The sequence below is a fragment of the Salvelinus fontinalis genome, chromosome 37, assembly GCF_029448725.1.
Source record: "Salvelinus fontinalis isolate EN_2023a chromosome 37, ASM2944872v1, whole genome shotgun sequence".
Taxonomy (NCBI): domain Eukaryota; kingdom Metazoa; phylum Chordata; class Actinopteri; order Salmoniformes; family Salmonidae; genus Salvelinus; species Salvelinus fontinalis.
Window position 1 is genome coordinate 7,334,249 of NC_074701.1, and position 14,803 is coordinate 7,349,051.

Sequence of the window (14,803 nt, forward strand, 5' to 3'; positions counted from 1 at the left end):
AGAGGATATAGTCCTAATTCTGCTCTGCCTTGTTTGGGGTTTTGCATTGTACACAAAAAATATTTTTGCAGAATTTTGCATGCAGAGTCTCAATTGGATGTTTGTCCCATTTTGTGAATTATTGGTTGGTGAGTGGACCCCAGGCCTGACAACCATAGAGGGCAATGGGTTCTATAACTGATTGAATTCTTTGCCAGATCCTAATTAAGATGTCCATTCTTATGTTCCTTTTGATGGCATAGAAGGCCCTTCTTGCCTTGCCTCTTAGATCGTTCACAGCCCAGTGGAAGTTACCTGTGGTGTTGAGGTTTAGGAAGTTACCTGTGGTGTTGAGGTTTAGGAAGTTACCTGTGGTGTTGAGGTTTAGGAAGTTACCTGTGGTGTTGAGGTTTAGGAAGTTACCTGTGGTGTTGAGGTTTAGGAAGTTACCTGTGGTGTTGAGGTTTAGGAAGTTACCTGTGGTGTTGAGGTTTAGGAAGTTACCTGTGGTGTTGAGGTTTAGGAAGTTACCTGTGGTGTTGAGGTTTAGGCTGAAGTAGGTATAACTCTTTGTGTGCTCTAGGGCATTACTTTGGTCTTACTGAGATTTACTGTCAGGGCCCAGGTCTGACAGAATCTGTGCAGAAGATCTAGGTGCTGCTGTAGGCCCTCCTTGGTTGGTGACAGAAGCACCAGATCATCAGCAAACAGTAGACATTTGACTTCAGATTCTAGTAGGGTGAGGCCGGGTGCTCCAGACTGTTCTAGTGCCCTCTCAAATGCATTGATATAAATGTTGAAGAGGGTGGGGCTCAAGCAGCATGTCACTCACTCTGCGGCCCTGAGGAAAGAAATTTGGGTGTTTATTGCCAGTGAAGAAATGTTGGAGTCTGCTATTAATGATACTGCAGAGGAATTTAATTTGTACATTTGATCATTTTGTTTATTATACCATCAATACCACAGGCCTTTTGGGTTTGGAGGATATGTCCCTATCTCTCTCTCTCTCTCTCTCTCCTTCTCAGCCTGCCTCTCTCTGCCTCAGGGAGTGTCTACCAGAGAGGGTGAGGTGGAGGGGGGGATCTCTTCCCCCCTCTCAGGACCTCCCCCTGGTCTTGGATTGGCTGAGGTGGAGCTGTGTGGGGCCAGTGGGAGGCAGTCTACTAGGAGGCCTGACAGCAGACAGGGAAAAACTATCCCTCTAGCTGATATACTGTAGCTGCTCCACACACACTGCTAGACACAGACAGAGAGAGCAGGAGAGAGGTGGAGGTAGAGACAGAGGAAGAGACAGCTGTGGAGTGAGATACACAGAACTGCAAGGAGAGAGCAATAGAGAAATAGAGATAGTTTGACAGAGAGTTAGAGAGACGGAAAAGAGGCACACACAGCATTCCACCTCCACTCACCCCTCGTCTTACCCTCGACCCTTGTCTCCCTTCTTACGACCACCTGAGGCAGAGACACACATCTCTACCAGCGCAGGGGGGAGAGGACTGGACACACACTAACACACACTCATTTTCTCTCTGTTGAAAGAAGACAGGAATACACACTTTCTTTTTGTTTTCTGTCTCCGCTTCTACTCTCGTTGTTGGACAGGAAAAAAGGATTCCAGTTTGTTTCTTCAGCACAAAGAGTTTTCCTCCAGAAGCCCTGAGTCACGTTGGGCCTCCTTTCTCCCTCCGAGAGCTCAGAGCAACATGGCACAGGGACAAGAGAACCACAGCCACAGCAGGCAGCAGCGGAGGGGACCACTACTCACTAAGCCCTTCTCCACCGTGGCATTATCCCTCCTCCTCTTGCTCCTCACCTCCCCCGCCTCGGCCGCTGACGAATACGACTACTACAGCTGGCAGTCGGACAACTTCCACAACGGCCGCTTCTACACCAAGGAGCCGCAGTGTGTGGACATCCCCGCCGATTTACGCCTCTGCCACAACGTGGGCTACAAGAAGATGCGCCTGCCCAACCTGCTGGACCACGAGACCATGCCCGAGGTCAAACAGCAGGCGGGAAGCTGGGTGCCGCTCCTCGCCAAGCGATGCCATGCGGATACACAGGTGTTCCTGTGTTCCCTGTTTGCCCCTGTGTGTCTGGACAGGCCCATCTACCCGTGTCGTTCGTTGTGTGAGGCCGTGAGGGACAGCTGTGCCCCCGTTATGGAGACATACGGGTTCCCCTGGCCGGAGATGTTGACCTGCGATAAGTTTCCTATTGATAATGATCTGTGTATCCCCATACAGTTTGCTGGGAACCAGGCCACCCCGGCGCCAGGTAAGACCACACAAACTTATTCACAACCCTATTCAGAGACCGTATACTAACTGTGAAAGAGAGCCACTATATGACATGATAGCGGTCCCTTCCCTGCAACTAATTTAGTTGAGCGTCAGGTTGAATATGGTCGGTGCCTTCACACCACACTGGTTGTAGACGAGAGAGCCCCAGTCCCAATGCAGGACACTCAGTCTTACTCCTACTTCAGAGCTTGGAACAGAAGATATTCTAGAACAAGATTTCCGTAACATTTTTGTTATAGGTGTGTATAACCTTTGGATAGGAAAGAACAAACCACTCAAACTAATTTTGAGAGTTATAGATACAAATATAAACCATTTAAGTCAATGCAACTGCCATAAGATGTATCTGGAGAAGAAAAGATGGGAACGTTCCAGGTTACATATCAGAATGAATTATATTCCCATAGCACAGATAACGTTCCAGGTTAGATATCAGAATGTATTATATTCCCATAGCACAGATAACGTTCCAGGTTAGATATCAGAATGAATTATATTCCTATAGCACAGATAACGTTCCAGGTTAGATATCAGAATGAATTATATTCCCATAGCACAGATAACGTTCCAGGTTAGATATCAGAATGAATTATATTCCCATAGCACAGATAACGTTCCAGGTTAGATATCAGAATGAATTATATTCCCATAGCACAGATAACGTTCCAGGTTAGATATCAGAATGAATTATATTCCCATAGCACAGATAACGTTCCAGGTTACATATCAGAATGTATTATATTCCCATAGCACAGATAACGTTCCAGGTTAGATATCAGAATGTATTATATTCCCATAGCACAGATAACGTTCCAGGTTAGATATCAGAATGTATTATATTCCCATAGCACAGATAACGTTCCAGGTTAGATATCAGAATGAATTATATTCCCATAGCACAGATAACGTTCCAGGTTACATATCAGAATGAATTATATTCCCATAGCACAGACAACATGCTCTCTCGTCAAGTCAGTGTTTCTCCTAGTGTATGAAAGAGCTGGAAATAATACATAGACCATCACAGCGAAATGTCCATGTGTTCAATGTAACGTCTACTATAAAACAGTGTGACATTAAAGAAAGACCAAGGGGACATTTTGATGTCACATATTGCAATGATTTATTCAAATTGCAGAGATGAAAATTAAAGTTACTGTAGACCAGGAAGACATTCTCAGTTCAACTGTCAGACTGTGGAACTGTTAGTGTGCATTAAATAATAGAAATAACAATGACTGTACGATAAGAGGATCTAAGGAACCTCCGCTTTTCAGATAAACCCGTAGGGCTGGTTTCCCAGACACAACGACTATTCCTGGACTACAAAACACTTTTAGAGATTCGGCATTCAGCATGCTTTTAACTCTAGGAGTAGATGTATTCTAGGTCAGGGAAAACAGACCTTAAACTTCTATCTGCTTCCATACAAATCCTCAGATAGAAATAATACAAAGATATAACAAAATCAGATGTATTTTTTTACAGAGCTATTCTATAAGAAATCGGCTGCATGGAGGGCAGCTAGGTCTCCAGTGCAGGACAGAACAATTACACACTTTTCCCAAATAAACTACTATATGACCCCTGGTGTGTGTGTGTGTGTGTGTGTGTGTGTGTGTGTGTGTGTGTGTGTGTGTGTGTGTGTGTGTGTGTGTGTGTGTGTGTGTGTGTGTGTGTGTGTGTGTGTGTGTGTGTGTGTGTGTGTGTGTGTGAGCGTATGTGCGTGCGTACGTGCGTGCATGTGTGTGCATACGTGCGTGTGTGTGCATACGTGCGTGTGTGTGCATACGTGCGTGCGTGTGTGTGCATGGCAACTACCGAGAGAGAGAGACAGTGTTTGAGAGAGTCAATGTGAGTTTAAAGTCTATAGAGTGTGAAGGGCACACTCTGCTGTGTCTCTGCTGTGTCCAGGCCTGCTCTGTCTTTTGTCTGATCAGCCTGTTAGACAGCCAATTAACTAGCTGACTAATTACTGAGGGGGAATTAGTCTAACGAGAGAAAAGGAGAGAGGGAGGGAGGGAGGGGAAAGAGAGAGGGAGGGGGGATGGGGGTCAGTGAGAGAGAGGGGTAAGATAGAGACTGGGGTGTAAGAGGGAACATTAGGGGGAGAGAAAAAGAGGGGGGAGAGAATGGGGGTGAGAAGGAGAGATCGAGTGGGCTTTAGCGAGAGAATGAAAGAGCTGGGACGAGAGGGAGGAGAGAGAGAGGAAAGAGAGTTTAGGGAGAGAGGGACAGAGAGAGGGACAGAGAGAGGGGCAGAGAGAGGGACAGAGAGAGGGACAGAGAGAGGGACAGAGAGAGGGACAGAGAGAGGGACAGAGATAATATGACATTTGTAATGTCTTTATTGTTTTGAAACTTCTGTATGTGTAATGTTTACTGTTAATTTTTATTGTTTATTTCACTTTTGTATATTATCTACCTCACTTGCTTTGGCAATGTTAACACATGTTTCCCATGCCAATAAAGCTCCTTGAATTGAATTGAATTGAATTGAATTGAGAGGGACAGAGAGAGGGGCAGAGAGAGGGACAGAGAGAGGGGCAGAGAGAGGGACAGAGAGAGGGGCAGAGAGAGGCACAGAGAGAGGGGCAGAGAGAGGGACAGAGAGAGGGACAGAGAGAGGGACAGAGAGAGGGGCAGAGAGAGGGGCAGAGAGAGGGGCAGAGAGAGGGACAGAGAGAGGGACAGAGAGAGGGGCAGAGAGAGGGACAGAGAGAGGGGCAGAGAGCGGGACAGAGAGAGGAACAGACAGAGGGACAGAGAGAGGGACAGAAAGAGGGACAGAGAGAGGGGCAGAGAGAGGGACAGAGAGAGGGACAGAGAGAGGGACAGAGAGAGGGGCAGAGAGAGGGACAGAGAGAAGGGCAGAGAGAGGGACAGAGAGAGGGTCAGAGAGAGGGACAGAGAGAGGGACAGAGAGAGGGGCAGAGAGAGGGACAGAGAGAGGGGCAGAGAGAGGGACAGAGAGAAGGGCAGAGAGAGGGGCAGAGAGAGGGACAGAGAGAGGGGCAGAGAGAGGGACAGAGAGAGGGACAGAGAGAGGGGCAGAGAGAGGGACAGAGAGAGGGACAGAGAGAGGGGCAGAGAGAGGAGCAGAGAGAGGGACAGAGAGAGGGGCAGAGAGAGGGACAGAGAGAGGGGCAGAGAGAGGGACAGAGAGAAGGGCAGAGAGAGGGGCAGAGAGAGGGACAGAGAGAGGGGCAGAGAGAGGGACAGAGAGAGGGACAGAGAGAGGGGCAGAGAGAGGGACAGAGAGAGGGACAGAGAGAGGGGCAGAGAGAGGAGCAGAGAGAGGGACAGAGAGAGGAACAGAGAGAGGGGCAGAGAGAGGGACAGAGAGAGGGGCAGAGAGAGGGACAGAGAGAGAGGCAGAGAGAGGGACAGAGAGAGGGACAGAGAGAGGGGCAGAGAGAGGGGCAGAGAGAGGGACAGAGAGAGGGACAGAGAGAGGGGCAGAAAGAGGGACAGAGAGAGAGGCAGAGAGAGAGGCAGAGAGAGGGGAGGTTGTGAGGAAGTAAAGTGAAATAAAGAAATCAAGACAAGAGACTGGTTCCCTTCCAGTTTCAGTTAGAATGGGAAAGAGAATGTTGAATTAATGAATTCCTTAATTTATGTTTTTAACTCTTTGCTAGCCAGGTTAGTCGATTAAGAACCAGTATTTCATCTACAGTGCACCATCTCAGGCAATATGAATAGAATCTGTCTATGTACTGTAGTTCTAGAATCCTTCTGGTTTTATACTTCAGACTGAACATTCTATTTAAAACAAAGTCTAGAAACTGACTGAAGAGACTCACACAAACTTGTCTGAGAAGGACTGGAAGACAATGTAAAGTGTTAAGAGGGGCAACAAGGAAATGTTAAAAGTGACAAAGAAAGAGCAGAAATGTAGGATCTTCATTTGAGCCACTACAGCAGCCACTAATCCTGCAGCAAATGGAAATTTGGATATTTATAATTTTTGTTACCCAATTGGTATTTACAGTCTTGTCCCATCGCTGCAACTCCTGTACGGACTCGGGAGAGGCGAAGGTCGAGAGCCAAGCGCCCTCCAAAACAAAACCCAACCAAGCCGCACCACTTCTTGACACAATGCCCACTTAACCCGAAAGCCAGCCGCACCAATGTGTCAGAGGAAACACCGTACACCTGGCGACCGTGTCAGGATGCATTGTGCCCGGCCCACTACAGGAGTTGCTAGAGCGCGATGGGACAAGGACATTCCTACTGTCCAAACCCTCCCCTAACCCGGACGATGCTGGGCCAAACCCTCCCCTAACCCGGACGATGCTGGGCCAAACCCTCCCCTAACCCGGACGATGCTGGGCCAAACCCTCCCCTAACCCGGACGATGTTGGCCAAACCCTCCCCTAACCCGGGCGATGCTGGGCCAAACCCTCCCCTAACCCGGACGATGCTGGGCCAAACCCTCCCCTAACCCGGACGATGCTGGGCCAAACCCTCCCCTAACCGGGACGATGCTGGCCAAACCCTCTCCTAACCCGGACGATGCTGGGCCAAACCCTCCCCTAACCCGGACGATGCTGGGCCAAACCCTCCCCTAACCCGGACGATGCTGGGCCAAACCCTCCCCTAACCCGGACGATGCTGGGCCAAACCCTCTCCTAACCCGGACGATGCTGGGCCAAACCCTCCCCTAACCCGGACGATGCTGGCCAAACCCTCCCCTAACCCGGACGATGCTGGGCCAAACCCTCCCCTAACCCGGACAATGCTGGGCCAACTGTGCGCCGTCTCATGGGTCTCCCAGTCGCGGCCGGCTGCGACACATCCTGGGATCAAACCAGGATCTGTAGTGACACAGCAAGCACTGAAAGGAGGGCCTTAGACTGCTGCGCCACTCGGGAGGCCCTGGAAATGTCAATTATCATATGGATTATAATCAATGGCTATTTTTGTATTGGTTGATACATTTTCCATAAAATTTCTAAATGGAAATTATAAACTGCAGAAGCGTTTTAAAACCTCAAATGCACTACAAGTTTTGAAGATCCTACTTCTGTATGTTAACTCTGATGTTGTTTATGGATATCACATCATATCACACAAAAATATATGAAACGATTATGTGAAGAAAAAAGCACACTGAATAAAATCACGTGACTTTGAAAGAAGACTTATGAGCGACTTAATCTGTTTTAATCAGACACTGAACGACAACAGTCTGCAAACGCTTCAAGGAAACTCATCAGCAAGTGTCCACGAACACACACACACACACACACCAGACACACTCAGACATACGCACACACACTCAGCTAGCCCATTCAGAAAGTGTCCACGAACACACACACACACACACCAGACACACTCAGACATACGCACACACACTCAGCTAGCCCATTCAGAAAGTGTGCCGGTGTCTACGCTGATGATATAGGAGGATAGAAGCTGTTACACTGAGCTCATGTAGAGCATTCACGTGTCCAAAATGACACCCTATTCCCTATGTAGTGCACTACTTTTGACCAGAGACATGTGGGCCGATGTAGTGCACTACTTTTGACTAGAGACATGTGGGCCGATGTAGTGGACTACTTTTGACTAGAGACAAATGGGCCGATGTAGTGCACTACTTTTGACTAGAGACATATGGGCCGATGTAGTGCACTACTTTTGACCAGAGACATGTGGGCCGATGTAGTGCACTACTTTTGACCAGAGACATGTGGGCCGATGTAGTGCACTACTTTTGACCAGAGACATATGGGCCGATGTAGTGCACTACTTTTGACTAGAGACATATGGGCCGATGTAGTGCACTACTTTTGACCAGAGACATGTGGGCCGATGTAGTGCACTACTTTTGACCAGAGACATGTGGGCCGATGTAGTGCACTACTTTTGACCAGAGACATATGGGCCGATGTAGTGCACTACTTTTGACTAGAGACATATGGGCCGATGTAGTGCACTACTTTTGACCAGAGACATATGGGCCGATGTAGTGCACTACTTTTGACCAGAGACATATGGGCCGATGTAGTGCACTACTTTTGACCAGAGACATGTGGGCCGATGTAGTGCACTACTTTTGACTAGAGACAAATGACAAAATAAAACAGTCAAATATGTACAATATTTACAGAGCTCTCTGCATAGGCTATCTAATGGTGCCATGGAAACCACGGAATTCTGAAATTCCCAAATTGTGGAATTCATATAATTAAAATGAATGTTTCATTTAATTATTTACTCTGTTATGTTAGGATTCATACATTTATTAAAACACTGGTTCCAAATTCAATTTTTAAGGAAAATGTAATTGATAACTTTTTTTCTGGAAACCCTTTTAAAGCTTTTGATTAAACATTGCACCATCCTGTGTGTCTCCATCCTGCTGGAGCTTTTGTGATTTACACTTCTGATCCGTGTAAACGTGCACGTGTCTGAGCGTGTGAGTGTGAGTGTGAGTGTGAGTGTAAACCCGTATCAGTGTAAGCCAGGCAGGTTAGGGGCTGCTGACATTCTGTTATGAACCAGAGCCTCTCTGATGTCCTGAGAGCCTCTTAGTCTGATATAACCCTAACCCTGTAGTGTTCCAGACAGACCATAATACTAACCCTAACCCTGTAGTGTTCCAGACCATAATACTAACCCTAACCCTGTAGTGTTCCAGACCATAATACTAACCCTAACCCTGTAGTGTTCCAGACCATAATACTAACACTAACCCTGTAGTGTTCCAGACAGACCATAATACTAACCCTAACCCTGTAGTGTTCCAGACAGACCATAATACTAACCCTAACCCTGTAGAGTTCCAGACCATAATACTAACCCTAACCCTGTAGTGTTCCAGACCATAATACTAACCTTAACCCTGTAGTGTTCCAGACCATAATACTAACACTAACCCTGTAGTGTTCCAGACAGACCATAATACTAACCCTAACCCTGTAGTGTTCCAGACCATAATACTAACCCTAACCCTGTAGTGTTCCAGACAGACCATAATACTAACCCTAACCCTGTAGTGTTCCAGACAGACCATAATACTAACCCTAACCCTGTAGTGTTCCAGACAGACCATATTACTAACCCTAACCCTGTAGTGTTCCAGACCATAATACTAACCTTAATTAACCCTGTAGTGTTCCAGACAGACCATATTACTAACCCTAACCCTGTAGTGTTCCAGACAGACCATAATACTAACCTTAATTAACCCTGTAGTGTTCCAGACAGACCATATTACTAACCCTAACCCTGTAGTGTTCCAGACAGACCATAATACTAACCTTAATTAACCCTGTAGTGTTCCAGACCATATTACTAACCCTAACCCTGTAGTGTTCCAGACAGACCATAATACTAACCCTAACCCTGTAGTGTTCCAGACCATAATACTAACCCTAACCCTGTAGTGTTCCAGACCATATTACTAACCCTAACCCTGTAGTGTTCCAGACCATATTACTAACCCTAACCCTATAGTGTTCCAGACCATAATACTAACCCTAACCCTGTAGTGTTCCAGACCATATTACTAACCCTAACCCTATAGTGTTCCAGACCATATTACTAACCCTAACCCTGTAGTGTTCCAAACAGACCATAATACTAACCCTAACCCTGTAGTGTTCCAGACCATATTACTAACCCTAACCCTGTAGTGTTCCAAACAGACCATAATACTAACCCTAACCCTGTAGTGTTCCAGACAAACCAAAATACTAACCCTAACCCTGTAGTGTTCCAAACAGACCATAATACTAACCCTAACCCTGTAGTGTTCCAGACCATAATACTAACCTTAGCCTGTAGTGTTCCAGACAGACCATAATACTAACCCTAACCCTGTAGTGTTCCAGACCATAATACTAACCCTAACCCTGTAGTGTTCCAGACAGACCATAATACTAACCTTAACCCTGCAGTGTTCCAGACCATAATACTAACCTTAATTAACCCTGTAGTGTTCAAGACCATAATACTAACCATAACCCTGTAGTGTTCCAGACAGACCATAATACTAACCCTAACCCTGTAGTGTTCCAGACAGACCATAATACTAACCTTAACCCTGCAGTGTTCCAGACCATAATACTAACCTTAATTAACCCTGTAGTGTTCAAGACCATAATACTAACCATAACCCTGTAGTGTTCCAGACAGACCATAATACTAACCCTAACCCTGTAGTGTTCCAGACAGACCATAATACTAACCCTAACCCTGTAGTGTTCCAGACCATAATACTAACCCTAACCCTGTAGTGTTCCAGACCATAATACTAACCCTAACCCTGTAGTGTTCCAGACCATAATACTAACCCTGTAGTGTTCCAGACCATAATACTAACCCTAACCCTGTAGTGTTACAGTCCATTAATACTAACCCTAACCCTGTAGTGTTCCAAACAGACCATAATACTAACCCTAACCCTGTAGTGTTCCAGACCATAATACTAACCTTAACCCTGTAGTGTTCCAGACAGACCATAATACTAACCCTAACCCTGTAGTGTTCCAGACCATAATACTAACCCTAACCCTGTAGTGTTAGTAATACTAACCCTAACACGGAACCCAAACCGGCTGTGCATCGTGCATAAAGGTATTTTGTCCCCCCACACCAAACGTGATCACGACACGCAGTTTACAATATCAAAACAAACTCTGAGCCAATTACATTAATTTGTGGACAGGTCGAAAAGCATTAAACATTTATGGAAATTCAGCTTGCTGGCTTGCTAGCTTATTTGTCCTTTTTTGCTAGCTTGCTGTTGCTAGCTAATTTGTCCTTGTCACGCTTCTACTAAAGTTGAACCCAGAAGCAGACCAGGACAAGGAGAGTAAGACGAAGGTGAGTATTTATTTACAAGTTTGAATGTAGTGATAGAAAAATCCAAGTGACGGAGCGGGCAGCGGAGGTGAGTTGATGGGATTGAATAGGCAGATCCAATGAAGTAACTGAAGTCACCGACGACCAGGTAGGGATGAGATGAGTGTTCCGGGTGAATGACTGTAGACAGAAAAAACAGAGGTGAGTTCAATGCAAGCAAGACGTACAAAACAACAAAACAAACTCTATCAAACTGGAGGCTGATACACTGGCACAACATACTGTTCATGGCTAACGATCCGGCAGGGAATGGATGTCAGGTCAGAGCTTATGAAGTGGAGGGATGATGATCAGGACCAGGTGTGCAGATAGCTGATGGGATACAGGTGCAGGTACTCAGAGATACAGGGTGCGTTCCAGAACACCGGAAAAAACACTCCAGGACAGAACACAGGCAAAAACAAACTCAGGAAGCGGGATTCGTGACAGTACCCCCCTCCGACGAACGCCACCGGGCGTAGTACCCGGAGCGCCAGGGTGGAGGCGGTAGAAGTCACGAAGCAGGTCAGCATTAAGGATCTGACGCCGAGGAATCCAACTCCTCTCCTCTGGACCATATCCTTCCCAATCCACCAGATACTGGAACCCTCGACCCCGCCGTCTGGAATCCATGATGCGGCGCACCGTGTAGGCACCGTGTAGACTCAGGCAGGAACAACCGACCGGGTGGATCGTTACCGGGGCCGGGCTGCGTCCAAAGGGCCGCCATCACATCCTCCTCAATCCTCCATGTAACGGCTCCCACGAAAAAGTTCTGGGGAAGAATCGTCTCAGTCTTGACCCCACTCTCCTCCGTCTTGGAGAACATCTGGGACAAGGCGTCCGCCTTGCCGTTCTTCGACCCAGGTCGGTGGGGAGGAAGTGACAGAGTCTTCTGCTTACTGAACACTTCACCCAAATCGTGATAGGTTTCTGGAACCAGGGACAAATCAGGGGAAGCAGACTCACTGACCTGACTGAGAACAGCATGAGAACAGGCAGACCTAAGGCAGTTAGCATGACACTCAATGCTCCAACTAGTTACCTTTCCAGTCACCCAATCGAACGAGGGATTGTGTTTTCTTAGCCAGGGGTATCCAAGAACCAGAGGAACATGGGGGGGAAGGCAAAATGAAAAAAGAAATAACCTCTGAATGATTCCCCGACAACAACATCTTAACCGGTTCAGTCCTCGTAGTGATCCGTGCCAAACTACTGCCGTTCAGAGTGGTTGCTTCAATGGCTTCCGGTAATTGTTCCTTGGAAAGCCCCAGCTGTTCCACCAAGTCGGCATCAATAAAGCTGCCATCGGCACCTGAATCGATAAAAGCGTTCATCGCTAAACTCTGATTCTTATTCATGAGGGTCGCAGGAAAATGAGGTCTGACAGGGTTCTTGGAAGGTTGAAACTGGCTCGCTAAAAGTCCTCCCACACTTAGCGAGCCGGGCAGTTTAACGGACGCTGAGGACAAGCGGAGATGTAATGTCCCGAGCTACCACAGTAGAGGCAGCTGTTGGTCTCACGTCTACGTTGGCGCTCATCCTTTGTTAACCGGTACCGCCCCACTTGCATGGGTTCAGGATCAGGCGGCAAGATACCTCCACTAATCCCGTGTGGAGAATAATGATCCACACGTTCCGGTCCCCCTCCTGACCTGAATGGTAACCGAGTAGCTGATTGATTGGACGGACCCCACTACTTCTCCCTCCTTCTCGGACTCTATTATCTACCCGAATAGATAATTTGACCAAACTGTCCAGGTCACTGGGCTCAGGATAGGAGATCAGCTCCTCCTTGAGTTGCTCCGACCCCCTGGTAAAAAGCCGCTTGTAGTGACTCCTCATTCCACCCACTCTCCACAGCCAATGTCCGGAACTCAATCACAAAGTCTGCCACGCGACGAGCTCCTTGGCGAAGAGAGAACAAACCTTTATCTGCGTCTTTACCTCGGACTGGATGGTCAAAAAGCTTTCTCATCTCTGCCGTGAACTCCTGGTATGACGCCATGCAGGTGTCCCGTTGTTCCCAAACAGCTGAAGCCCATTCCAGAGCTCTACCACGCAGCAGTTCAATAACAAAAGCTATCCTAGCCTTATCTGTGGCGTAAGAGTAGGGCTGCAGATCAAAAACTAAACACACTGCATAAGAAATGAACGGCATCCTCCCAAATCCCCTTCGTATTTATCGGGCGTCGGAACATTGGGCTCACGGAAGGAAACAGCTCCAGGGGCGGCAGGTGAGAGGGGTGAAGCAGGTGGTGGATGATCCGCCGGCAAACTGAGCCGAACCTGGATACTCGTCAGACTAGCAGAGAAGTTCTGAACCGACAACGCTAACTCCTGTAGCGCCGTACTGTGTTGTCCCAATATCTTCTCCTGAAGGGTAATGGCATGGCAAACGGAGTCCAGGTCCGCTGGGTTCATGTTCGGGCCGGATCGTTCTGTCACGCTTCTACTAAAGTTGAACCCAGAAGCAGACCAGGACAAGGAGAGTAAGACGAAGGTGAGTATTTATTTACAAGTTTGAATGTAGTGATAGAAAAATCCAAGTGACGGAACGGGCAGCGGAGGTGAGTTGATGGGATTGAATAGGCAGATCCAATGAAGTAACTGAAGTCACCGACGACCAGGTAGGGATGAGATGAGTGTTCCGGGTGAATGACTGTAGACAGAAAAAACGGAGGTGAGTTCAATGCAAGCAAGACGTACAAAACAACAAAACAAACTCTATCAAACTGGAGGCTGATACACTGGCACAACATACTGTTCATGGCTAACGATCCGGCAGGGAATGGATGTCAGGTCAGAGCTTATGAAGTGGAGGGATGATGATCAGGACCAGGTGTGCAGATAGCTGATGGGATACAGGTGCAGGTACTCAGAGATACAGGGTGCGTTCCAGGACACCGGAAAACACACTCCAGGACAGAACACAGGCAAAAACAAACTCAGGAAGCCGGATTCGTGACAGTCCTGGGATATAATCATTGGGTTGTTATTTTACCTGAAATACACAAGATCCTCTACGCCGACATTTAATCCACACATAAAACGGTCAAACGAATCGTTTCTAGTCATCTTTACTCCTTCTAGGCTTTTTCTTCTCTTGACTTTATATTGCGATTGTCAACTTTCATAAATTATGTACATTACCGCCACTGACCTCGTTTGTCTTTCAGTCACCCACGTGGGTATAACCAATGAGGAGATGGCACGTGGGTACCTGCTTCTATAAACCAATGAGGAGATGGGAGAGGCAGGACTTGCAGCGTGATCTCAGTCACAAATAGAACTGACTTCTATTTTAGCCCTTGGCAACGCAGACGCTCGTTGGCGCGCGCAAGCAGTGTGGGTGCAATAATTGAATAATATAGATTTCTACATTTATTTTTCTGACACTACATGAGCGTTCCAAACAGACCATAATACTCCTTCTAACACACAACTGCTGTCAAACTCCTCTAAAAGATGCAATCTGTAATAGTGTAGTCTGGAAGTACCAGTACCAGCCTGGAAGTCTCCCACTCCTACCCTGCTTGGTCTGGTCTATAGACGCCCCCCCCCCCCCCCCCCCCCCCCCCCCCCCCCATAATAGTTGGAGAGTTCAACATCAAAGCGGATGAACACGTGGCCTAAATGGAACAAACCAAAGCACGTGTTTATTTTTA

The 14,803-nt window shown here is 47.3% G+C and overlaps 1 protein-coding gene across 1 annotated transcript in view; it reads left to right on the forward strand.

Moving 5' to 3' along the window:
• The first annotated feature begins 1,195 nt into the window (after window positions 1-1,195).
• Window positions 1,196-14,803, forward strand: part of LOC129836033 (secreted frizzled-related protein 5-like) — a 32,897-nt gene continuing 19,289 nt past the window's right edge. Inside the window, exon 1 of the mRNA XM_055901780.1 lies at window positions 1,196-2,256. Within this exon, the coding sequence (XP_055757755.1) occupies window positions 1,683-2,256 (574 nt within the window). The 5' untranslated portion in view covers window positions 1,196-1,682. The remainder of the gene's footprint in view (window positions 2,257-14,803) is intronic.